Source organism: Phallusia mammillata, chromosome 5, assembly GCF_965637545.1.
Source record: "Phallusia mammillata chromosome 5, kaPhaMamm4.hap1.1, whole genome shotgun sequence".
NCBI classification, from domain to species: domain Eukaryota; kingdom Metazoa; phylum Chordata; class Ascidiacea; order Phlebobranchia; family Ascidiidae; genus Phallusia; species Phallusia mammillata.
In genome coordinates, this window is record NC_137256.1 from 17,640,647 (window position 1) to 17,666,705 (window position 26,059).

General features: G+C 37.6%; 2 protein-coding genes across 2 annotated transcripts in view; one reads left to right on the forward strand and one right to left on the reverse strand.

The window, feature by feature from the left end:
- The window catches only part of LOC145227640 (dynein axonemal heavy chain 3-like), a 133,745-nt gene that overhangs the window by 32,420 nt on the left and 75,266 nt on the right, over window positions 1-26,059 (reverse strand). Inside the window, exons 30-59 of the mRNA XM_080092520.1 lie at window positions 18,305-18,446; window positions 17,816-18,046; window positions 13,061-13,272; window positions 12,302-12,469; window positions 12,143-12,230; window positions 11,823-11,953; window positions 11,325-11,425; window positions 10,888-11,020; window positions 10,382-10,497; window positions 9,670-9,754; window positions 9,064-9,158; window positions 8,537-8,741; window positions 7,975-7,992; window positions 7,087-7,113; window positions 6,265-6,503; window positions 5,771-5,924; window positions 5,383-5,564; window positions 4,867-5,014; window positions 4,646-4,795; window positions 4,038-4,224; window positions 3,757-3,906; window positions 3,386-3,576; window positions 2,767-2,951; window positions 2,380-2,485; window positions 2,104-2,237; window positions 1,674-1,896; window positions 1,446-1,542; window positions 973-1,157; window positions 665-772; window positions 57-211 (exon numbers count right to left, since the gene is read on the reverse strand). Coding sequence (XP_079948646.1) covers window positions 57-211; window positions 665-772; window positions 973-1,157; window positions 1,446-1,542; window positions 1,674-1,896; window positions 2,104-2,237; window positions 2,380-2,485; window positions 2,767-2,951; window positions 3,386-3,576; window positions 3,757-3,906; window positions 4,038-4,224; window positions 4,646-4,795; window positions 4,867-5,014; window positions 5,383-5,564; window positions 5,771-5,924; window positions 6,265-6,503; window positions 7,087-7,113; window positions 7,975-7,992; window positions 8,537-8,741; window positions 9,064-9,158; window positions 9,670-9,754; window positions 10,382-10,497; window positions 10,888-11,020; window positions 11,325-11,425; window positions 11,823-11,953; window positions 12,143-12,230; window positions 12,302-12,469; window positions 13,061-13,272; window positions 17,816-18,046; window positions 18,305-18,446 — 4,346 coding nt within the window. The remainder of the gene's footprint in view (window positions 1-56; window positions 212-664; window positions 773-972; window positions 1,158-1,445; window positions 1,543-1,673; window positions 1,897-2,103; window positions 2,238-2,379; window positions 2,486-2,766; window positions 2,952-3,385; window positions 3,577-3,756; window positions 3,907-4,037; window positions 4,225-4,645; window positions 4,796-4,866; window positions 5,015-5,382; window positions 5,565-5,770; window positions 5,925-6,264; window positions 6,504-7,086; window positions 7,114-7,974; window positions 7,993-8,536; window positions 8,742-9,063; window positions 9,159-9,669; window positions 9,755-10,381; window positions 10,498-10,887; window positions 11,021-11,324; window positions 11,426-11,822; window positions 11,954-12,142; window positions 12,231-12,301; window positions 12,470-13,060; window positions 13,273-17,815; window positions 18,047-18,304; window positions 18,447-26,059) is intronic.
- Window positions 22,059-25,871, forward strand: LOC145227953 (uncharacterized). The gene is made up of 14 exons (XM_080092916.1): window positions 22,059-22,195; window positions 22,518-22,610; window positions 22,672-22,757; window positions 23,103-23,207; window positions 23,265-23,466; window positions 23,771-23,847; window positions 24,030-24,138; window positions 24,208-24,272; window positions 24,359-24,415; window positions 24,500-24,581; window positions 24,666-24,814; window positions 25,000-25,099; window positions 25,258-25,334; window positions 25,562-25,871. The coding sequence occupies exons 1-14, from the start codon at window positions 22,059-22,061 to the stop codon at window positions 25,672-25,674; spliced, it is 1,452 nt and encodes a 483-aa protein (XP_079949042.1). The 3' UTR covers window positions 25,675-25,871.

Consider the following 26,059-nt stretch of genomic DNA (forward strand, 5'->3'; position numbering starts at 1 on the left):
AAAAATGCGCAGTTAAAGAATGTGCTAAATTTCCATGTGTGTTTTTTGTTACCAACCTGTCGTATACTTCAATAGCCAGCACCCAACTACACAAGCCCTCGCAAGCTGACGACACATTTCGTATAAGATCAGGTCGGAAGTTTTGTTCACCGATAAATCGATCTCGGATCTTCCGCATCACACTCACTGGAATATTGTCCTTGTCGAATTCCTGCAGAAAAATAAGCGACGTAAAGAAGGAATAGTCGAGTTGTAGTCTATCATAGTATCAGTGTGTATGGAATAAAACAAAAATTGACCTGCAACAAACCAAACAAGCCGTTTTAAAGGAATTAGTTTGCTGCACGGCCATGTCCATTTGTTCCCAAAATGCTAGTTACGATTTTTTAAACATCAACGACGTATTACAGAATCACCAAGACGCCAACATTGTAATACACAAGACTTTTTGCAGCTTTCCGGTATCAAGTTATTTATTTAAGATACAAATGGTGAAGCGCATGTTTCGTTTATAATGTAAATATTTGTCAACTCCCGTTGTAATTTAGGTTAACGTTACTGGGTACTGTCTCCCACATAAAAAGGTTTGGCAAAGTATTTATGCTGGGCTACAACCACCATATAACCTAAACAGATATGATATCAAACAGTTTTTTTCACTTACTCGCAAAGAGTCGAGAAATTTCATATCACCCAACATCTTTTTGGCAGCAGGCCAAAAATCGTCAAAAGCCCGCCCACTGCCGTCTGTTTTGCGGTCAGGCTTAATTCCCTAAAATATGCAAAACAAATGTAGTAAATATTTGCATAAAGATGATCACGCTCGACATGGTTAATAAGCAGTAATGCAGAGAGCAATATCCCCAAAATCGATCCTCCACTGTGGTTGCATAATCTTGCACTAATTTGAACTTTCACTTCAAAACATGACTCTTTTTACGATTTTATACAATTGTTGCTGTTTGATCGTACCTTTAATATACAGATTGCTTCCATGGTCATTTTCACACCAGCAGGGGGATTCTGCATAGTTTTTACCAGCGCTATGTCTTGTTGTCTCAGTGTGTCAAGGGCAGCAATTGCGGCGTTCATGGCTGGCATGGCAACAGCAAGCTTCTCTTCGCATTCCTGTTTGATTTTTTCCGCCTCTTGCGCAGCTAAATGAAGCAAAAACACACAGAGTCAGTTGTATAGATAAAAATCTTACAACCTAACGAACGCTTTTCGGCTATCAAGCCAGGGTCGCAAAAATGTCATGAGTTTAATACCCATAACATCGTCTAAATGTGTAATACTCGATTTGCCAGTTTTAGTTTCAGTTCCACACCTATTTTTTAAACTAGGATGAGTTGATAACTTTATCTGACTAATTTGGTTCTATGTATAAGCAAATTTCTCCAAATTTTATTTTTGCCACAAAATGCAGTACAAAAACACGATCATACCTGCAGCAGCAACAGCCTCGTCTGCCTCAACCAGCTTTTTAGCAATCTCAACCTCAGCACTCTCGGCGCTAATGTCAGCAACCAGTTTTTCCACTTCCTGAAATGCAAAGCCTAGTGATGCTTGGTGCTTAATGTGGATAAGTGTACCACTGTATAATATAGCATCAACGCACAACGACATTCATTTCAAACAAGCCACACATGATTTTTTGGTGTTCGAACACCTACCAGGGATTTCTCTTCGAGTTGTGGTTGTTGTGCAGTGAGATATTCTTGCATGTTGTGAATTTCTTGTTCAGCAAATTCAAGTTTCTCCAAACCAACCACGTAACGATTTTTGAAGGTCAAAAGATCAAGCCTCTTTTGTTGCAGAAGACGCTTGAAGGTTTTTATGAGCTCCAGATAGGATGTAGGAGTAATATAAGTCCTTCGTCCAAGAGACTCAAAGTACCTAATGATAAAAAGGGTAAACAAAGTGTAAAAATAGTCATATGAAATGCAATAAGAATAAAGTCCACATGCATCTTTACTACTCTTATCAAAGGCTTAATTCAAAAAACAAAATGTTTTTATTTCCAACATATTTATTACCAAACAAAAATCAATCGGATCAAACTGTGGTACATTGTGGTACAACAGGCTCTAACACCAAACCCACTTTTCAGACAGAGATCGTACGTCCTGGTGAAAATGTTTGCACATTTGAACTGTTTCTTGTCGCATGTCTTGACTCATCTCAACATCGTCGAGAAAATGGTAGGCAACCATCTCCAATGCATCATCAGGCCATGCCTTCAAAATTCATAAAATTTCAATAGTACCAAAAATCATAACATATTTAAGGCATAAACAATCTTGATAAAACATTGTATTTAAAACAATATGTCGATTTTTTGTCATGGCGGTTATAACTACCTGGCATTAGACGACTCACCTGAAACCAATCAATAGTACAACAGTTGATTAGTGAAGGAAAGTTACGCAATCTGGTACGGAAAGCTTCACCAACTGGACTGAAAGCCAAAATCATGTGAAGAGACCTGAAATAAGTTTTGTTTGTATTAGATATAGGACATTCATATTCGCACATGGAAGCAAACACTGAAAATGTACATATTGTTCAAAACACAAATCACAGTATACCAGGTCTTCAAGAAGCTCAATATTAATTTAAGCTAGTCAATCAAGCATTTCCACTAAACAATACAAAGACAAAAAAATGTCTACTTTATGGTGGGATTCGAACCCACGACAGAAGCCTGGGCATCCTGTTTATGAAATTGCAGCGTACATTTTACAAGACCTGAATCGCACACCACACCTGTTCACACGTTCAATAAATTTGTTGTACAGATTCAATGGGGTAATTTCCATTTTGTCATCATTTTCAGCCTGTATTGCGATTTGCATCTTATCAATTATTTCAAGTCTTTCCTCGTTTTCGAAGATATTCGGGATGTCTCCGGTGTTAAGAAGAAGGTTGATGTCTTCCAGGAAACATTCATCCTAGACAAGTGTAAAATAAACATTAAGCGTATGCAAGGAAAAATTAGGCAAATATCCAGTTTTGATTAGGCATATGGGGCATTGCCGTGCTGAAAGTGGGGAAAATCAAAGATCGAAATTTTTTTAGGTGGATATTTCCAGATGAATATCTTTATCAATTCGATATCCGCTACATGTATTATTTGGTATCGCCAACTATGTCAAGGTAAATCGGAAGGACTTTATTAGAACATAAACGAAGAAAGACAACTTAATCTCATTAGTTTTGCTAACTTTTAACCACAAGCACAATATTTCTTTTAAGTCCATATTAAAAACGGCAAGCTTAGTGTATTTGTGGATTCTCTGCTAAATGTTGATTGAAAAATGCTCATCAAAGCAATATGACAAGAAAAAGTTATTAAGTGAGTTTTGTATGAAATATATAATTTTACCTTGATTTGATGGTCGCCGAATAAGAATACTGTAGACGTCAGATCGACTCCTGCTTTCCAGAGAACCTTCTTCAAATCGTTTCGCCAATCGCTCACCGAATATGACTTGGTGACGTTTACTTGGAAAACATCATAATCAGCCATAAAGGCAGCCACTTTTGCTGAAGACTGTCGTCCACTGCCACCAATACCTGATCAATAAACGCAAGTCTTTGTGCACAATCATATTGTCAAGGAAATCAGACTCTTTAATAAGTCAGTAATAAATCGGCAAACTATCGGCATGTGGAAAAAAGGGGCCAAGCTCAAAGTTTATTTCAGTGAGTTTAATTCACAGACTTTTAAACACGTTCAATTGAATGTTGTCTTACCAACTAGCAGGGCATGTCCGTTTGGTTGTTTCAGAATCCTACTAATTCGACTGACGTGTTCGATTGCAAACTGGAACATAACCAAATCCATAGGTGCTTTGGACATTGTGTTGTAATCATCCAGATATCGTTCAATGACCGCACGCAATTCTAATAAAAGAGCCCAGTATTAACTTTTAAGACTGAACATTTAACTTTGTATCAGTAACAATTTGTTGCAGAGTGTTTTTTGTACCACTTTACATGACTGTAAATTAAGTACAGAAAACGCTACACATTACCTTGCATATCTTGTATTTCATCATAGAGTCTCTCGCTTGCACTTTCCTCCACTTTTGGAGACATGTAATCACCAAAGAACACTGATCGAATGTGTGAGTCACTCACGTCCTTTCGACCAGTCTTGTGCGCCACCAAGTGTTGGAATATGTTGTTCATTTTCTCCTTAAAATGCATCGTGGTGATGGTCTGAAACGTAAAATAATATTTTTAGTTCAGGAAAAACTGATTTGCGGCAATGCTAAAATCTTAATTGGTACCAAAATGCCTTCAATTGATAACATACCTAACACATCAGTGATCAGCGAATTTAAGGCGTTTTAGTTACAAAATCTTATCAAAGTGTTTTGCTACCAAGATGAAAAAAACATTGTCTATTCATTGTCTAAGTATTAGCAAGTCCTCAAGAGTGATCTCATCCATTGTCGAGGTTTAATTACAACATTTACCAATTACACTGGTTTATTTTGTGCTCGCGATTGGCTCTAGCACAGTAAATATGGCTGGCGGAATTAAATTCTACTCCTGCACTACAGAAAACATCTTTCAGAAATTTAAATTTGGGAAACCCCTTAATACAAAACTTGTATTGGATATAAGTAAAACTAACCTTGACCAAGCTGAAAAAGGTTTCCCTATCTTCATTATCTACGAGGCGATCGTAGAAAACACGATAAACCTCATGCACCCATAGACGAGTGATTTTAAGCGCACCCGGAACACCTTCTGGACATTTGTCGCTCCGAAACAGAAGAATGCCCTGAACAAAAAAAGGAGTGACATATTAAAGCAACCATTACTTTGGTTAGATATTCGGTGCTTTGTACTCACCTGTATCACTCTTGAGTAATCGCGCAAGTTGAACAGATAATGCGACTTGGCTGGTGTTGGTAGAAATCTTGACATTGCTTGTGTGTAAATGTCAGTTGTTGCCCAGATAATAATGCGGCCGAAACGACGTAAAGCATTGTCAAATCCCCTAAGAAAAAAATCAGTAACTTTTATTCGACCGGTCGATTTTAATGATTCGAGGTCGCACGTCCAATGCGAATTTCGAGCAGTTACATTCCGTTTAGTAACATATATATAGAATATAAACGCTAGTAAATGCGACAAAACATGTTTACATTGGCAACTCTAGTTCAACGGTGGCCTGAATTGTATTAACGAAAACATTTTACTATTTTGTGACAACTTAGGGTATCACTGGAACTATGGTGTTAAGTAAACAAATGTCACAACCACATAACTATATCTGCCCGTAGTTAAAATTTGAACTAGCGTCCTTGGGGTTTATTAAACATAAGTTTTTAGGTGGTATTACAACCAGTGTAAAGTTGTATCTACCTGCTGAAATGCCAATCCAACATCGGTTGGAATATTGTTTTCATGGTTTCCTCGTCAAAAGCGTGGATGCTAATGACGTTGAAGTGACGTAGAAAACGTTCGGTGATCTCGTTTCTGCCACCGCCGGGTGGCGCCATCGCCGCAACCATAGAAATATCAACAAGCCTCAACACCGACGTGTCCTATAAGTTCGTAATAGCTTATGAACCCACTACAGGTAAACACAGGTTTCCTACACTTTCAAGTATTATATCGTAAAAATAAAACTTTAAAACGAAAAATATCGCCAAAGCATAATATATTTAAGCAAAATTAATTATCCGTTTTTAAAGTATTTAAAACAATATCTTCCATACAGCAACTGACAACTTTGATTTAGAGTAATTACCTTCTTGTCAAACCAATGGCCATGATCGACCCACTGACGTAATAGCTCAATCGGAGGTTGTGCTCCATAGCGCTCCTTGGCGGGCATATTCAAGTCGTCAACAAAGACAATCATTTTTTTACCAGGCGAGGGCCCGTACATACCACGGCGTCTCCTAACATACAGTTTGATACAGTAAATAATACGTTTAGATTTATTTTTTAAGCGTTTTTGCAGTAAAGAATGGAATGTTAATCACTTCGATCCAGAAATCACTTAAATATCGCTAACCAGCGAATATATTTGTTTTACCAAAACTCTACAGGAGGAAATTGAGATTCCTTTTGTATACAATTAGCAGTTGGGTAGTCTGAATAAAAACATGACTGTCAGAGAGTATGTTTATGGTAAATAGGAGCAAAAAGATGATACCAACAACGATTCTTAAAACTTCTATTTGTTTTATTAAAGCTAAACTAAAATTCGGTAAAAAACACACAAAAAAAAACACAAACCTATCCAGCTTGGAGAAAATCATATCCTGGGTTTGACTAGCACTGGTTTGTGCTGAAAAATTTACATTGCAGATAGAGAATTGCTTCTTGGGCAGCTCGCGCAAGTATCCGTTGGTGATGGCGGATTTGCCTGTGCCGGTTGGGCCCACCAATAGCAAAGGACAGTCATGCCCGACAAGCTTACGAAGGAAGTATTGTTGTCTATATGTGTCCACTGTTTCTATGATGATGCTGTTTAACTGTTCCGAAATATTAGGTGTAAGATGCAGTGTAGGTTTGGTTTGTAATACGTAAGGTAGAAAAGCAGGATAGGCAGAATCTAAAGCGTTTGTTTGAAGGCTTTAACTAAGTGAAAGCGGATTAGTGGAAATAATACCAAGTTAGGCGATGTATATTGAGTCTTAAAGCTAAGACTAGGCGCTAAAACAGAATGTTTAGAGTATAGTTTGTAGCAAAAGTCATCAAAATATGTTTTGTGATGTAACAAACGTCATTGAATTCAAGATTTTTACGCCCCAAATAACATCAAAAAAAATTAATGAAAGTATGTGAAAAATGTTAAATAAAACCTTTTTAAATTGCTTTCTTAAAAATTTCTATTAAATAACCTACAATACAAAGTAAGAACCAAACTTTTCGAAATCAACAGATGTACTTTTAATTTAAGTTGTCCAAGAAAAGTAGGGATGCAAGCAAAGCGCTTGTTTAAAATTTACCCCATAGTTGTGCAGTATGCCTATAAAAGAAGGTACCTTCAAAATGTCTATCAAACACACACCAACCACACAAAAATGCAAAAACTCTATAAAGCAGTTCCCTCACCGTCAAGCGAATCAGCCGATGATCTTTCTGCATGAAGCACAGATGCGTTGCCATGCGAAAGAAAGCAAAAGCAGAGATCAATTATGGCAATGTTTACGTTATACATGATTGTTACACACATGAAAAACTATGGCACATAGCGATTTTATGACTAGAACCAACAAGCTGTTTTTGTAGTGTTGTTTACAAAATTAAAAATGAGTTTTGTAAATTTTGTTTGGTTTCTACTTTTTGTAAAACTCCTTAAAGCTTGAAAAGTCGGTCGATACACAAAACGTAAAACATTTTACTTTGTAGATTTTTTGTATTCTTTAGTCTTTTGTCATAAAACCGCTGTTGCAAACTGGCTAAATGTAGCTATAATACAACTACTCAACATGCACTACTGTATAGATTCCCACTAAACAACGAAGTATCTACCAACTAACACTTTTTAATCTCACAATAAAGATTTAATGAATTGCAGCTATAGAAAATGGTCACGCAAGCTGACAAAGCAATAAAACGCATATAAACCACAAATACTACACATTTTTAACTTTCAAACTAATACTGTAAAAGAAATTGCTTGGCAAAACCAGAAATATCTTCCAACAAAAATGTACTGTCCAAACGTGAAACCTCAGTGATTTTTTTAGTAAGTTTAGACTTCACCAAAACACATAACAAAAAACGGTATACCACAGTGTACATGCATTGGATTTTTAGTCTATATAAGTGTTTTTTCGTACTGTTTAAAGAGTAGGCAAGCAATTGTCACAGCAAATGTACTGATGCATGCCATCGTTTTTTTACACATTTGTTAAAAAGTACCTAAAATTAAATTGGCAATCTTTTACTAGTTAATTTAAAGTGCAATTTTGTATGTTTTTGTAAACGTGCGTTTACCTGCGTATCCAATCGTTCCTAGATGGCAGGAAAAATGTTTAGTAATTCAGGTATTACGTTGTAAGCTGGATTTAAGTGGACTGACAACATATTATCACGTCAACAGCATTTAGTAGATAAATCGCGTTAATAAAACTTTTTATTTTCTCTCCATACGAGACAGAACTACCAAAAAGTATCCATGAACAAATTAACCACATTAATATTAAACAAAACATCAAGATGAACTTGGTTGGACAACAACACAAAATTTATTGTGAATAAAATTAATTTTACCGTACCAGTTATCAGAACTTTAGGAATAGTAAATAAAAGTTATCGATATATTTTTACACTCCGAGATAACAAAAACGCCACACAGGAGATCAGTACATTACAAAAGTAAAACCCTTATTGCCGACAAGGATAGTTTTGAAAACTGTTGTTTCTATCAGTTACGTTTTTCTATATACTACATATTGTAACTGTAGAATGTATATGCACTTATTGTATTCTACAAATTGTATTTCTACACATTGATAAAAGAAACTATTTAGGTAAGCATCTCGTACAAAGAACTCACCCGAATTGTTTCAGACAGTTCAGGTTCTTTAGTAAGGCTTGCCCAACGGTGCCACGATGCGTAGTTTTTCTTCAGGTACACATAGTCGTACACACTTCCTCGTTTCGGTATTAGCAAACTGCGTGCTATGCGAAGCTCCCTTGGACGAGGAAACCCTGATTTCGATCCATCGGTGTCAAGCAGCTCGCGAAAGTATTCGCTAAATCTTGAGTCGGATTGTAAATACAAATTCTCGTGAACACATAAAGCAGGGCTATTCAAATGGCGAACCGCGTTTCTTTCCATTAGCTATAACTAAAATTGGCTAAGACAAGTTGCTTTTGCATTACTGACAGAAGTGTATGAACCTTTGGTAATTTTAAACTTTTCTAACCGGACCGTTGACAAAACTAATTGAGTAGCTCTAATATAAAGCATTCTCTTGGGTGACACAAAGAGCATCTTATCGTAGTTCTAGAAGCGTTTATTTCATAAACAAGTAAGAATCTAAGTTTATGGCTTTGGTAAACAAAGTTATACAATCTTACCTTTCCCTATAGTTTTCCTCCACACATGCGCCAATTGACCACACGATGGCAAACAGGAAGTGGGCAATCACCATGTTTCCACGCTCCTCAATTACCTTGTCAAAATAAAAACAATACATACATGGAAAAAACACATTCATTAAGCGAAGTCAAACGTCACAATATTTACAAGACCAACAACGTTACTTACAAAAGGAAGTACAAATACACACGCATGACGGCAGTATATCTATTGACAAATAAGTTAAACAGTAAAAAGAAATTTATGTAAGAGCATCGAGCAAATAAATATTAAGTTGCATACAGTGCACACGGTTTCAACCTATAAAGTCTCATCAGTGCAGCTGGAGACAAGAGACCGGCCGTAATGGCTAGTGTAGCTATCCAACGGCACTCCAGTTTGTTGGAAGCAACAACAAAAAATTGATTAAATGGTTTTACCAAGATATGTATGCCATTTTTGACAATACCTACAAATTGTTTTCCAAATGGAAACAACTTTTAGGCTTAAATGTAGACAATTAAAACTTTTGTAAACCAATATACAAAGTACGATATCACAGCAGAGTTTGAGCACATTTTACTGTCTTAGCGACCAATCATTACCTTCATGTCGGACACAGAAAGCTTTCCCTCTTGTATGTCATCGGTCATAGTTGAAATACTGTCGTTGTCGTCATCGTCGTAGGAACTATCAATCGTGCTAAACCGTAAAAATGGATTTTAGATGGTATTTAACACAGGGACTAAACAGACCTCTTTGCTACAATTACAACGTATTTTACCAAATCAGAAGTGTTTATACTTTAAACACAAAACATACAAAGAAAAACGTCAAAGAAAGTACTTAAATTGAACGAAAAATGAAAATAACAAATTCAATAAGAACAGTGAACGAAAAGCTTTTTCACCCAAATGCCATCGTCAGTTTCATTTTTTGATTTATTAAAAAAAAACGATCGTCAAAAATCATATAGCAGGTTGAAAGGACAGATACTGCTAATTTAACACTACCATGAAGCAAAGCAATACTTACTTTGGATCGTTTGAAGAATGCCGCGCATGCGCACAAGCGTTGTGATGAAGCAATAAAAAGCAAAAGCAATAACATTAGATTGGTGCACAAAACCTAATATTGCAGTAAAGATAAACTAAAAGATAACAAAGCTTTCTTTAAATATAACAAAGCACATAAAAAGCGAATATACCAAGATTAGCAAGTGTAAAGCCTGCCATCAACTTTAAATAAAAGCAATGAAAAGCGAAAGAACTGTAAAAGCAAATGTGTCTTTGTACACTACATGTACTTTTTGCTTACCCCAATTCCCGAAGAAGACAAGAATAAAGTTTGAGTAGGTTGACTGTCATGTGCATCGGAGAAAGTTTCAGAATGTGGTGACATTGCTTGGTGACAAATTGAAGGCAGGGTGGTAGCTATTTGAAAAAAAACAAAACTTACACCAAAATTGAAAGTATTTTAAAACTTTTAAAAAATGCCAAAATGGAAGTGTAACACACATGCACAAAACATAAGTACGATTCGACAACAGTGTAGCAACCCTTTAAGTGCGTCTCAACAAATTAAGAGACGAATTTCAGGAAATAATATGAGTAGAAAACGCTTTATAATGTCAGGTTATTTTAAAGACATGTTCTGTTTCATGACATTAAATTGCATTGTTAAATCTGCTACGAACTATAGCCTTGAGACCAAATTGGTGTTAATTATAAATAAAAAAACTTGCGCATTTTTGGCATTAGTATTTTTAAATAAATAGCATGGCCAGGGCATTTTAAGAAGGAACTGCAATTAGAAAAGCTTACAAGCCAGTTAAACAGCATCCGTATGTTATCTCTCTGCTGCTTGGTGAGGACTTCAGGTAGCGAGGTTTGCATCCACGAGAGTACAAGAGCAGTTGTGCCAAGTTCCTCAGGATCCATGTAGATCATTCCGCACCTTGTCAATTAGCACAGGGTTAGAAAAGGCTAATTAAAACTGATCAGTTTCTAGATCAAAGTTAAACAATTGCTAATAAGGCAGTTTACGTTCTAATGGGCTGCAGTATAATATTTAAATTTCAAGCATTTATTACAAAACAGGGCCTCATTTATTTCATTTATGTTTTTCGTTAAACGCCTGTAACATTGCAGTTCTCCTTTAATTATTGAAAAGACGTAACGTTAAAGTATTTTGGACTTCCCTCTGTTTCTGAGAACGTGATTCTCTCTTTCATTATGCAACGTGTAATTTCCTGTATTACCTGCTAACAGTGGCTGGCGAGGCTTGTTCCAGATTTTCGACTTCAAACATCATGTTTTGCTTTGAGTTCATCGCTATTATTTCGCCGCTCATTAAGCATAGCTAAACATTTTTGCACAGTAACAATTAACATCAAGCATTTTACATTGTAACTTTTAACACTTTTAGGAAGCAACAAACTAATTTTAGAAAAAGAGTACATTTGGTTGAACCTAGATGAGCACGAAAGTATATGAGATTTCTGTGATGAGATCTTTGCCATGTATTCGTGCTAGGCCAATCTTTTATATGACTTCAATTAACAGGTTTAATCGGAAAGTTGGGTACAAGATACATGTTTCAAACATACGAAAATGCAAGGCAATACTTGTGTATATTTGTGTAAAACATCAAAACGTTTCGACATTCAACGGTGTCATCGTCAGGTGATACAAAACCAACAGAAGAAATGTTACTTGCTACCGTTATTTAGAAAAGTTGTACCACATGTAACACAAACCTTCTTGTTGTCGTCCAATACTGTGTTCATGTTTTCAACCCAAACGGCATCCACAGGACCATCGAAGATCAACCACCTTCTGTCACCATCTACACTGTTCGCATGTTCCCGAAACGTGTTTGCCAAAATGCCTTTGTAAAACAGGTTGAGTAGCACAAACGATCTAACAAATTATTTGTAATGATGCACTAAATACCAACACAAATACACAAACTGTGATTTAAATAGCCAAGAACTAAATTATAATAGAAAAGAGTTGCAAATTTAATAACCCTGGACATGGGACTCTAAACTATTGCATGTGGGAAGATTAAGCTCACCATCGGTCCACTCATGGGATACAGAATCGAAGCTTCCATATAGCTGAGCCATTGTGACAGCTTTAGGGTTTATCACCCGATAGCGAACCTATAAAAAAATCATTAAACAGCACCAAAACACAAACAGAACTTCTTAAAAAAAACAATTAGAGAACTTACTGAGTATTCTTCGACTTCTTCGGATACGGAAATCGCACCCAGTGCAGACGTAAGCACCCTGTAAGCGCTCGTTTTACCACCCAGTGCTCTTCCCACCACCATAAACCCGTGGCGCACTTTCATCATCTCATACAGTTGTACGATCTTCTCAATGAACCACGGGATAGGCTAAGAAAAAATGTTAAAAGCTTTTCAACGTTCTATTGTAATCCGTTTTGCATTGGTTTGAGACAAAATGATGTGGAAAAAGGAAAAACAATTTAAGCAATATATAGACAGAATTTCTGCATCTACAGTTTGGTTTAGATTTGCCGTGTCACAAACCTAGGGTATTGTGCGCTTTTCAAGTTTACAGCCTACATGTGTTTGTGTACATTTTCATATTATATGCAAACCGAAGTAGGAAGGTAGGTAGATTTCACTAGGCCGCTAAAGTGATTAACACTTTCTGCAGTCAATACTTCCTTGTAGGTTAAAGATGAATTAGAAGCGTTCGTCAAAGAGTGTGTGGGTGCACCTATTAGGACATGATTCAAAAGGCAAACGTTTAACCTATGGTGTTGTTATTTGCTATGCATCACTATACTTGACCTTTGTATGGGGCTACCAAGTATTAAAACGATGCTTCTAATTAAGCCTATAGTTCCCAACCATTAACAGATGAAGTTAATAATGGTTATCACAACAAACAACAACAAAATGAATAATCCAAAATACAACAACCTTTCGTACAAATTTTAAAACTGGTAGGAGACAAACCTGAAGATGACTTGATTCGATGTTGGATCGAATTGCTTTCTCCAGAATGCCATGATCGGGTTTCGGGAGTTTTACCCCCGGGAAAAGGTCAGAGATAATGCCGTCAAAAAGTGGAATGTCGTGTGAGAGAAATTTGGGAAGATTGACATCTGTGATGGCTCGCAACATCAGCTCATCCTCCTGAAGCTCCAAGTACTTCAACTTCAAGTTGCCTGCATTAAACGATGTTGTATACGGTAATATGTATGACGTGTTGTAGGAAGGAAACCTAACCTTAGCCAATATTTAAAACATATGCAAGAGCTACACATACGACCAAATTATTTAACGACATATTTAAAAGTAGAGGAATTTCTTTTCTACTGAGAACTCAACAGTATCTACCCCTTCAACAGGCAACATGGTAATCGACGATCACCGTTTATTTAATTGTATAACCAAGAATGAAAAGCATTTTCCAAGTTACGTATAAAAACCACGAGATAATACATCAATAAAAGGAAAAAAAAGGTAAAACACAACAAAACAAAGTGAGACGAAAACACTAAACTGAAATTAGAACACTACAGACATTGCGGCATCGGCTCGTTGCAATTGTATTGCACGCGTGTTAAAAAATTTCCTTTTGCGGTATCTATCTTTGTCACTAAGGTTTTTCACTTTCTGTTGGCAAGCAATGTCTTTCATCGGCTCGAGTTTCGTTCGCATCTTCGATTGTTTATGCATAAGCCAGTTAATCTTTTTTGAGTATTTGCGCAGGAGCGTATTACTAAAATGCTGCATTGCAAAGGCAACAGAGGGTGGCAGGCTGTGCCACATTTTATTAGCAGCTGAACTGAACAGTATCTAACCCTTCAACAGGCAACATGGTCATCGACGATCACCGTTTATTTAATTGTATAACCAAGAATGGAAAACATTTTCCAAGTTACGAAATCCGTCAATGAACAAAATGGAATATATATATATATATATTTCGTCTAATGGCATCTTCAGTTTCTATTTAAACCCCGAGATAATGCATCAATAAAAGGGAAAAAAGTAAAAACACAACAAAACAAAGTGAGACGAAAACACTAAACTGAAAACAGAACACTACAGACATTGCTGACACTGCCGCTTTCAAATTGGTTTGCCAAGCAACGTTAGACTGCTGACCCAACAGCGAGCCACGTCTTATCTTTGTCAGGGGCGCACGGCAAAGCTTTGGGCACAAAGGCGCAGACAAAAAGAAATACCCGGCAATGTAAAACAGGCAAAGCAGGAGAATAGAAATCGAGCATTTGTTGGTGCAGCATATGCAACAGGGCGCAGTGCGCCCGGCGCACACTAGCGGATTTACGGGGCAATCACATTTTTTGGATGTTTATGGAAGCACCAGTTAACTTAAGCCATTTTGCTTCGGCCTGATCTAAGAGATCCACGTCAGGACTTTCAACAAAGGTCACCTCGAAGCATTTTGCAAGGTCGTTTTTTCATAAATGGCGGAATGAATCATAGCAAAATGTTGACACGACGATGCGTTGTCGCTGTGTTGGCTAAAGTTGTTCGTTTGAAAAGTGTTCCAGATGGTACGGTGACCCGACCAACCCGTGCAAAATTTGTTTTTTGTTTGCCTAACGTACTGGCACTTACATAGCAAACAAGTGGCGACGTATATACCATGGCATTTGCAGTCTAATGATTGCTTTAGTGGTATAATTTTTCCTGCTCGGTCTTGATCTGTTCTGTTGAAGGAAGCATGGATTTGTGTTCTCCGTAGTGTCCACATAGAGCACACTTTCCGCAGGGGCCTGATAAGCCGCTGTGCGTTCCATCGTCAAATGCGATCCGTTTGTAGTTCGTAAGAATATTGCCAAGCGTTTTTGGTTTCTTAAAGACAATTTTGGCTTGCGGTTTTAAGTCTTTTTCTTTTGTGGAGAGTTTAAGAAAATCCGGGAAAGCAGTTGCCCACGGGATAATGTCAACATTATTTACAGCAGTGGCAGCAGGTTTAAATCTATTTTTCCATCCCTTTGCGGTACTGATACATGTTGCTGTGATCTCTTTGGGAAACGATGATGTTAAACACTTCCTTTGAAGGCGCGACAGACTTTTCAGGTATTCTTCATGGTTTTCGTTAAGACGGCGAAGGCGCGATGCCTCTCCCAACACAATAGCACGAATGATGCGCGGTGGATGGTGTGAGGCGCCATGCCGAAAGCATCTATTTACCGCGATTTCCTTGGTGTGGTCTTTCGTAAAAAATCCCATAAGATGCCACATCGGAATGGACATGCAGAACGTCTAAGGACTCAACCTGCCCTGCACGGTCATTCGGGCTGAGCACACGGAAAGTTAGCTGTCGCCCACCCTTTTGGAAAGCGTCTGTTCTTCCGGTCCCTATCGAAAACCAGATAATATCGTCTATGTATCGCTTGAACAACTTCGCTTTGTGCAGTGTGTCAGAGATAGACTCAACGATAAAATGCAAAGCGATGTTAGCAACGTAAACTGAGTGATTGTCTCCTGTTGCAATCCCGGAGTTCTGCCCGTACAGTTTGTTGTCGTGTTGCACCACAACAGCACCAATAGTAAAAACAGTAAAATCCAGTAAGCATTTCCACTCCTCGGGTTGCCAACCCGAGTGACGCCTCAGAGCGTGTGTCAATGGCCTCCTTATCAGGTCGGGGCTATGGTTCGGATAAAAACCAACTACGTCCGCTGCGACAACATATACCTTATTGCAGTTAACATCACCTCTTTCGATAGCACAAGTTTTCCAGTTATCAAGATCTATTAAATATTGTCGGCTATCCTCACAGTACTCATTTACGGTGTCACGACAATACTTGCTAATTCGTCTCAAAATGTGTTCGAGTAGTGCTGTAAAACGGGTGCAAAACGCATTACGCGCTGCCTGGACCAAGCGAACTGGGATATCCTCGATTCTACACACATTAAGATGTTCTGGGGTTAGCTTATGAGTTTTGAAGAGAGGGTAAACGTAAGCTGTTTTTTTGTTGCCGAAGTTCTTGGCAGTAGGTCCCGGTACCTTGTTGATGTGGTCGGTACGTTGTTTTGCGCCAATCGTATGGAATAAGAGTTTTTCGGAAATAACTCCATACTTGAACAAAGAAATCACAAACTGGTCGTATTTGTTACTAGTAGTTCTAATAATGTGTTCGAGGCCTGTACATTTTTTCCCCAGTGTTCGGAACTTTTCCAGTTCCCTAGCAATAATTCTTTGATAATCCGAGAAATTGACAATTACAATTTTTCCGTCCTTGTCTGACTTGCATATTACGATGTCCCGGCTAAGAACTGCTGATTGAAGTTCTCGTAAGCTCTTACGGAGTTGCGGCGGCAAGTTATTTCTACGCCTGTAAGCCCCGTCGACGAAAGATTTCAGATTCCGAACTTTAGCTTGTGCAAGTTCCGTGAATGTGGTGGTTTCCTCACACAGGTCGTCGGGTTTAGGTCTGGAGTGTTTTGGAATCTTCAATTTATTGGTAGCGAAGGTTTAGGCGCGCTTTCATTGTTCTTAAAAGCGTCGGCCCGTTCAATGCGCCTGATGTGTGAAACAAGACTATAAGCGATTTGGCTTCCTCCGTAAAGTTGTTCCAGCGCGGCGTGGGTGCAAAGTTTAACCCTCGAAGAAGGAGCTTGGCGTTGACGTCCATGTTAAACTTGGACTTATCAACAATTGCTGCATCGGCTCGTTGCAATTGTATTGCACGCGTGTTAAGAAATTTCCTTTTGCGGTATCTATTTTTGTCATTAAGATTTTTCACTTTCTGTTTGCAAGCATTGTCTTTCATCGGCTCGAGTTTCGTTCGCATCTTCGATTGTTTGTGCATATGCCAGTTGATCTTTTTTGAGTATTTGCGCAGGAGCGTATTACTACAATGCTGCATTGCAAAGGCAAAAGAGGGTGACCGGCTGTGCCACATTTTATTAGCAGCTAGTGAGGTAGTGTGGGATGTTTTAAGTTGATTGGTAATCCTCCGTGTTTGTTGGATAAGAAGGAGATCAAAATCAATCCCCTTCTTAAAGTTGGACGGCAGGAGAACTTTCTTTGTTATGCACTTTCGTAGGAATGGTATCTTTAGCTTCGCTTTTATTGTTTTTTTTCTGCAGTTTTTCAAGTGCTGAACTGAGAGTATTTGAACTGATCGGTATCTAACCCTTCAACGGGCAACATGGTCATCGACGATCACCGTTTATTTAATTGTATAACTAAAAATGTATAAAAGCATTTTCCAAGTTACGAAATCCGTCAATGAATAAAATGGAATATATATATTTCGCCTAATGGCATCTTCAGTTCCTTCACTAAACTGAAAACAGAACACTACAGACATTGCTGACACTGCCGCTTTCGAATAGGTTTGTCAAGCAACGTGTAACTTGGAAAATGCTTTCCATTTTTAGTTAATTTCTTTTGTATGTGTAAAGTTGCTCTTTCATAGAGCACCGAGGACTCATTAATGACAACGCTTGACACACTTCATGATGCACATTTTAAAAACATTTAACAAACACAACAAAAACAACAAAATGCTTTTTTACCATTAAGCGTACAGGGCGTATTTAAAATGTAAGCTACAAACAGAAACAAGAACAAATATGGATTCTTTACAATTTTGATTGCGAAAAGAGAGCCGAAAGTGATAACATGCACAATTTGGTTGTTGTTTAATACAACGTACATTCAGTGGTGAGTTTGAGCCGGTTGGAACTGGTTTGTGGGCGACTAATGAGTCACAGACCTACCTGCTGTTGTAAGGACAGACTTTACAGCACGCATTCCATAATCGTAATGATGCTGGGAGGAAAGTTGCTCAGAGCATAATCTGTATGTTGCCACGATTTTTGCGGCCAAGTTTCTGGCGTCAACAAAGCCCATCGAATATAGCGATATCTCAGCGATGAGAGCGTAGTCCGGTATCATCATGGCAACAGTGCGGAACAAAACTTTGAGGTTATCAGGAAGCTCCGCACGCCCTTGTAAAGAGAAAAGGCAATAATTTTTTTATAGACGACAAACAAAAATAATGTAAGAACACTTTCGTTTTCAGATAGTAAAATATGTGGAAAGCGTCCTTTAGATCTGTACGCGCAGTAAAATATTGGCAAGGCAGATTGTTATGGTGACTTGGATAGCAAAATCTGACATATATGAGTGATATGGTGCTACAGCGTTAAAAACGAAGCGTTTAACTCAAACCCACAACAAGTTAAAGAAACATAAAATGCTGATACCTGCGTATCCAGGGTTCATGGTGATAAAAATAGTACAGGAAGGATCCAATGATATTTCAGTGCCTTCAAAGACGAAAATATTGACCTGGTCAGCCACTGCACGTTGTATGGTTTGAATCTGTTGTGCCACAACCGACAGCACCTAAACAGAGCACAAGAGACGCGTCAGTTGAAACAATAAACATTGCGATTCAGACATTAGTTCGGTGTTATTTATGTATCATAGATGCTTCAATATAGAGTGTAGTTAATAGATTAGGTTGTTGGTGATGGTGGCGTTTGGCAATAACAATGTCTGCTGCTTCGCATTTTTTGTAACAACGTTGAATTAAAGTAGGCTACAGACTTCAGTGCGACCTAATACTGAAAGTGATAGAAGTGCGACAGTGTAATTTTGTGGCCGACAAAACCGTTGGACTACAATTCACTAATGAACTTTATAAAGATTTTAACTCGAATTTGTGCTTTGCAAGGTTTGTTTTGGTTAAAAGTTAAAACGTATTTTCAATTAGAAATCAAAGCACTATTTACAGCGATTTAATGGTAAAAGCTCAGTGGGTAAATGTGTGAGAAACCAGGTAGGCGGTAGTGCATTGGGAAGTCGGAAACGCGTATTTTACCATAGACAAACCACAAAGAATTTGTCTCATTTTCATAAGAACCAAACGCCTCTTTGTGGCTGGTGTGATAATGCGAAACAAGACCGGCGTAATAAAACTTTGCTTGTAATAAGTTTATTGCTAAACTTTGCCAGAATAATAAATGTAAAAAAGCAGTAAACGTGTTTTATGATGTTCGGCTAAAAAAATGCTTGCAATGGAAAGAAATGTATTCTTGTGCGTGTGAAATGTATAATGCGATATTAGAAGTGTCTAGCAAGCATCAGATTTCGTTGTCAGAATGAATAATTGTTTAATTTTTGATGTTTTTCAAATTGCAAATTGTGTGGATTTTGCAATTGAAATATGTACAACATATGATATAACCCTGTATTTTTAGCACACCTTTTTGCAGTAATGTTTCGTCGGCTGTGCATTCCACTTGTTGTTACGATATGTGCCCAGTTTTTTATCGCCGTAGACGGCACATCGTGGACAACATTTGAAAATTGCACAACCAGTGATTGCTACATAACTCAGTCAAACACTTGTCTAAATGATAACTCCTGTGGTCTCGATGAGGCTTTACAGCTTGTATACCCCAGCGACTGTAATGCTTCGTGTGCCAACGGTTTAACAACAGTGTTATTACTCTTCAATCAAGTAAGAAAATTTGAAGGCATAACGTTACACTGAATCTTAGGCATTTTAAAAACATCGGTAAAATTACTACGGTGAATCTAACAACAAAATTTAAAACTGAAGGCGCAGCATTTTTTAGTATCAATGAAGTAATACGTTTCAACTCGACATTGCGTTTCAATGAGATGTTTCAAAATAGACTGGATGCAATGGAAACTGCTATGACGGACGAAGGGAGATAGTTTATGAATGCTCAACAAACAACTGCACTTTAAAGGAAATAAAGCGGTGTTACAACCATCTAACATGTACAGGAAAAATTTTGACCGTCAATGGTCCATGCAGTGTTTCTTGTGGCTCTGGAAAGCGTAACGTTACCGATCACTGCAAAGATGGTAAGTTTAACTTGCAATGCAACGCGTTCCTTTTTTAATTGTGTGGCGATTGCTGGTCAGCGTAAACACTTTAGGGCTCCTACAAGTAATGAATACATGTTCATTATAGCTAATATTTTTACAAAGGTGAACAATGCTATTTTTGTTCTTCTAAACAAGATGCAAAAATGATATTCAAATCATTGTTTTATATAGTTAAGTGGCAATGTAGGTGGCACCGAACTTCTTTTTCACGGGATTTAAATATATTTTATAATCTGGATGTGGTACATGCGGCCTGGATTTGGCAAACTACCACCAAGCTTGCGTTTCGTCACACAAGTACAGTGCTATAACCAGTGACAGTGTTTGTTATCTATGTTACTCAACACAATCTAAAAGCTGTTCCTTACGCGTCAGCAAAAATTTAGTCATCAAGTAAAACCTCATCCAGCAAGTTTCTTGCATCCATACGGATGACTAATAATTATTCATATTATTTAGTCATAGACAACAGTAATAGCTACAACTGTGCTGGTTTCGATGGGAAACCGACCAAGGTGCGTTTAGAAGACTGCAACACACAACCTTGTCCGACTTGGTCAACATGGGGGTCAGCAAGTAAATGTTCCAAAAGTTGCGGTAGTGGAACTCAACGTTATCTACGTGAATGCATGTATGAGGGATCCAATAGTCCAGGATTGTGCAAAACAGGTAAAGCAATACATTGCCTTTAGATTCAGTTGGTTTGTTTTAAGATACTGCTCGCACTACGGTAAACATTCCCCGCCAAGCTAGGTGGTCTTGCTGAAAGAAAATGCGTTTTCAAAAAAAATGGACAAGCAAACATGATTGTGCTGACCAAGATTTTTCGATTCTAAGTCTTTTGTCACATCAAAATGTAATGTTGTATTGCCTGTTCGTTGTTGGAATTTTCGACAGCAATATTAGGGTAGCTAACTGCTTTTTATCCTGCACGGGGCTGCTGTTGCTAATCGGCTCTTGTATACATCACAATACCGTCAGATCATTATTAATGGAATCCTATTTCAGGTTCTGCAAACCGCAGTGAGTCATGTAACACACATGATTGTCCGAGTTGGTCTACCTGGGCATCTTATGGCTCTTGCTCACGTACATGTGGAACAGGAAGTCAATCTTACATAAGAGAGTGTAGATATCAGGGATCAAGTTCAAACTCAAGTCTATGTCCAGGTTGGATTACCACGTTTCATCAATAACCGAATATTTAAGCTGTTGTTTGTTTGAAATAGCCATGAAACGCAAACGAACAACTCCAAAACTGACTGATAAATTTGCAGCTGTAAGAAATTTGTTGTATGGGCTAGACTTAGAGCTAGACCAATGTTTAAATTACGGCAATACAGTTTTGTGGGTAACAAACTAAACACCATGCTCGTTTCTTGAATCCCACAACAGAGCAAAAATAACCTACTGCTTAAAATATTAGATTTTGAAAGAGACGAAATTTCATTGTTTTGTTATGTGCTAGAACAAACCAAAACCATGCAAATACTTTAAACAGTATGTCATATAAATTCAATCATACAAGAATATCATTAATTTTTTCGATTTACCATTTAGCATTTAAGCTTACATATAATTTAATGCGACAAAAATATACATGAACAAAAGCGGTCGATCTACATGTTACAGGCAGTTGATCCGCAGCAATTAAGAGTTTGACACTTAAATTCATTTACCTACTTTATAGGCCAAGATAACAACACTACCAAGTGCAATACACCAAACTGCCCGACCTGGTCATCGTGGAAAACCTTAGGTTCTTGTTCCCGGTCTTGTGGAACAGGACAACAACGTTACACACGAGTGTGTAATTACTTGGGTCTCACTCAAGATCTATGCACAGGTAAATTAAAATAAAACAAGTTCGAAAGGACATACATGCCCTGAGGTACTTGTAGTGACTGCTGTCCACATACATGACACACTAAGCCGGCAACGTATGTGAAAAATGCATCAAATAATTATTCAAAGAATATTTTCTGAGGTATAAAATTGACAAGAACCAAAAAAGGATATCCTCTTCAGTTCATTTTTTGCTTACGGGTACCACTATAATGCAAACTAAACTTTTACTTTGTACAACCAAACACAATGTGCCTTTTAGGTTCGTCATCAAAGACCGAAAACTGTAACACCACACCCTGCCCTTCGTTGTGGTCATCCTGGTCAGCTTGGTCAACTTGCGACGCAACAAACGCATTGAGAAATGGAAAGATCACCAGAAACAGGTACATTTGCTATACATAAGCTGTGACATCTTTCAGCAGGATTTCGATCGTTCAAGTAACTATAACAGTCTTGAGCAGAAAGGTGTGTAAAGGTTTCAGGTGGGTGTAACTACAACCAATTTTAGGAGAGGAAAGCAACTATTCTTAATTTGTAAGAACATATTTGCGCATCGAAAGACATTTGCTACTAACTAATGGGAATTAAACCACACACTCCTTTGTACTCTTGGCATTAACTAAATGTATTCTTAATTTTAAACAGCTTTAAACTGGTATTTAGCTTACCATTGTACTATCGGATATTTTGTTTTATTTTGTGCAGAACATGCTACTCGGGTCTAGTGTACGGGCGTTGTGATGGCAATACGGAACCAAACCTTGTTAAGGAATTGGAACACCAAGATTGTACATGGTGGTAAGTAGTTCATTGTAGAAAGCGTTAAGGCTTTGTTTTTATTATGTGTTTGCTTGTGAAGTCAAACACAGATTGAAAAATGCTCTGGGGTATCACCTTGTGATCATTGGAGCTCGTGGACAACCGACCATTGTGGTACAAATAAAGGTATTTTGTAAGATAATAACGATGCTGTAGTGTTATGTATCGTACTAAAACTGATGCAAAGGTAACTATTGCATCTGAAAGGAGTTCAATTTTACTGTGGTTTTCTTTAACTACTATACCGCGTTTTCTTAAACATCTTTATAAACTAAAGCGGGAAAAAAACAAAAGAAGTAAAACGGTGTGTATTTTAGCGCGAAATAAAATTTGGCTTTCTATCTTTAGTCATTGTACCACATCTGTGACCAGGGTGCTAGTGTAAACAACGACGCTTATGATAACAAAATATTATACTAACACGCAGTGGTCTTAGTTTCGAAAATCACGAAAATTTTACTGTTTACGCAGAAACAAGGAGGAGATTTTGTATCGGTGTTTGGAAACCCGATCTGCTGAATATTCACTGTGACATGAGTGATTACATAAAGGCTGCACCACCAGAACTGAGCACGGGTAGAAATGCATTTTATCGTTAACATATTCGTTACATTTAATATCGTCTGTGTTTAGATTCTGGAGGTCTAGTCGCTGGAGTTATACTTGCTTCAATTGCTGTGATTGTGATTTTATTGCTTTTGGCAAGATGTAAAGGCTACCTTATTATCGAAATGAAACTCAACAATAATAAAAATAAGACTGAAAATTCTAGAGTGAATGAACACCGAAAACCGCCAAAACCCAATCCCTACGCAACGCAAGACGGCAATGCAAGGTTGGTTACTAGATTTTCTTGCAAAATGTTTTTGCCTCGGATACGAGAGATATTTACATTCGTCTCACTTACAAGTCTTCTAAAAACTAGGACGCGACAAAGTAGAAATGATAACAGAAAACCCTTTGGATGCTTTCTTTAGCTACAAATCAAAACTTTTACATTTGTTGCAAGCGTTTTCAGAATTTATTCTTATCATTATCTGATAGATGCCTAAACAAACTTAATCTGTTACATAAAATGTCTATGAATAAAAAGTTAACGTTTTTCATCATGTGTCATTAGCTTAAACTATTCTCTTTAGCAAACACATACACGTTGAAGATGAGTTTAGTTCGGATGGAAGCTCAACCCAACCAGCAAATGGGACTAAAAATACAGGTAGTCATGAACACAGGTCTCAAGCCCATCGTTTTCCGTTTCTGAAATAAGCTACGCACACCAGACAACGACGTGTTGAACGAGCGCTTCTTTTTATTCGATCCTTATTAGAATTAGGAATAACCACCCCATTGAATTACCGGTCGAAACAGAATAAGAATAGTATGTGCTGTGTTGTTTAGGTTACGAGAACATAAGTTTGTCGAGGAAACTTCCTTCCAGTTCCTCCGAACCTGTTCCTCGACCCGGCAGTATGGATGCTGACGGTTACGTAAAACCCAACCTATTACTGTAAGTCACAGCTGTTTACATATCAATTCAACCTGTTTTAGTGAGCTAAAACTTCGGTTTTGTCAACAGCTCAAACAACCTTTACGAAGACGCGACAGCCAAGCCCGTTTTTATCCAGCCCATTACTTCCCCAGGTATATTTTTTACTTTCGCTTTGTTATTACATAAACTTTCAGGCTTTTACTAGGTTCAAGAAATGATATAAATTTGTTTTCAATAGGATTACAAAACGAGGTTTTGTACGACACAATCATTATGCAAACCGTTGTTTCTGAAGGTGCGTTTGCCTCGAGTTTTATGTTCTTTTTCATCGAAACATAAATCGAAAAATATAACAACTTATTTTATACGTTCATACCAGGCAACAAGAAAACTACCGGAAAACCAACACCGCCAACCAAACCTAACAATGCATCTCCGAAGAAACACTACGTTAATATTCAGTATGTTTTAATCCGATCAAGATAAAAAAAATAATTAAAATGATACAAAGCAACTTGTAAGCTAATAAACTGATGCTTATAAAGGACAAAGGCAGAATCGCCAAAACGGGACAACAATAATCAGAAGAAACCTCCCATCATGCCACAAGTGAAACCACAACCGAAACCTCTTTCACCGAAACCTAAAAATCTTCCGACTGGAGGCAAGTGGGCAAATGGGGAGAAAAACTATCGTATAAATAAAAAAAGCATTGTACAGGCGCAAGCGATCTTGAATTGGTGGTTTGTTTTCTATGCCTTGCCATGACAAATGAAAATAAAAAAGAAACAGATTTACAAAAAAATAAAAGATGCTTGCCTTAATGCTAAAGTAATAGTTTACCAAAGATATAACATGACAAACATTAACATTAAAAAGGTGGAAACATCAAAACTCTTGCGAAGAAATTGGAAGAGTTAAAGACTGCAAATTATTCTGAGGATGAGCCTAATCTTGACGCATCCGTTACCAATACACAGTAAGGAATTCAATTTCGTGTCCTCCTTTCAAGCTAACTTTACAAAAAATCACAAGAAATGTGGTTGTGCAAATACATATGGTCAAGCCCCAAAAAATAATAAGTACAGTTTGTCATTCAAGTGGACAAACCGGTATTTTAAGATTTAACTTTGCCAGATCCTCGTCAACGACCACATCAGCAATCTCAAGTGTAGCTGACACAAAAGCCAAACTGGCGCAAATGTTTAATAAAGGTAAGGGCATAAATTAGAAAACATAAGCTAAAGTATAGAATTTAAACAAGCAGTTGTGAACAAAATCTCGTCAAATGAATTTTAAACCTTCGTTACGTTATATTTTGCTTCGGTGTGTCATCTATAATTCTTGTGTCAGCTATAATTCAGTCTTGTTACAAACAAAAACGGTAAACAAATGGGCGAAAATTTTGTTACAATTTTGTTTTAATTTTTTTACGTTTTAGGTATCGACGACCAGTCGGTAAACAACCAAAACAGCAAACCAGCAACTAGTCCAACTAGACAGGCTGGAAAATACAAGCAGCCTGCGATAATGCCCCCAGTAAAACGCATGTAACGAAACCACGCCACGAAGCGGATAATGAAGATAAAATGATTTTAGTCTTCTGCAAAAAAAAACATGTGTTTTTATCAAAACTGCTGAAAAAAATGATGACAGACCAACACCACCAAAGGAGTCAAAAATACGAAAAACTATTTTTGCATTAATCATCAAAGCAAACTTTACATCTTGATAAAAAAATACCAGTGGTTCACGACATTCTTTAATTATTTGAAACGCATAGGCCATAACCTGTGTGGTGCAATCTTTTCAAAAATAATCTTTTTGAAAAGGGTTTGCAAAAGATATGTACAAGATCAATCATAAGTAAATTATAATTTGTGAAAAGGCCCTGTAATGCGACATGACCACCTATATGTGGGCCCAATGGACGCTCACT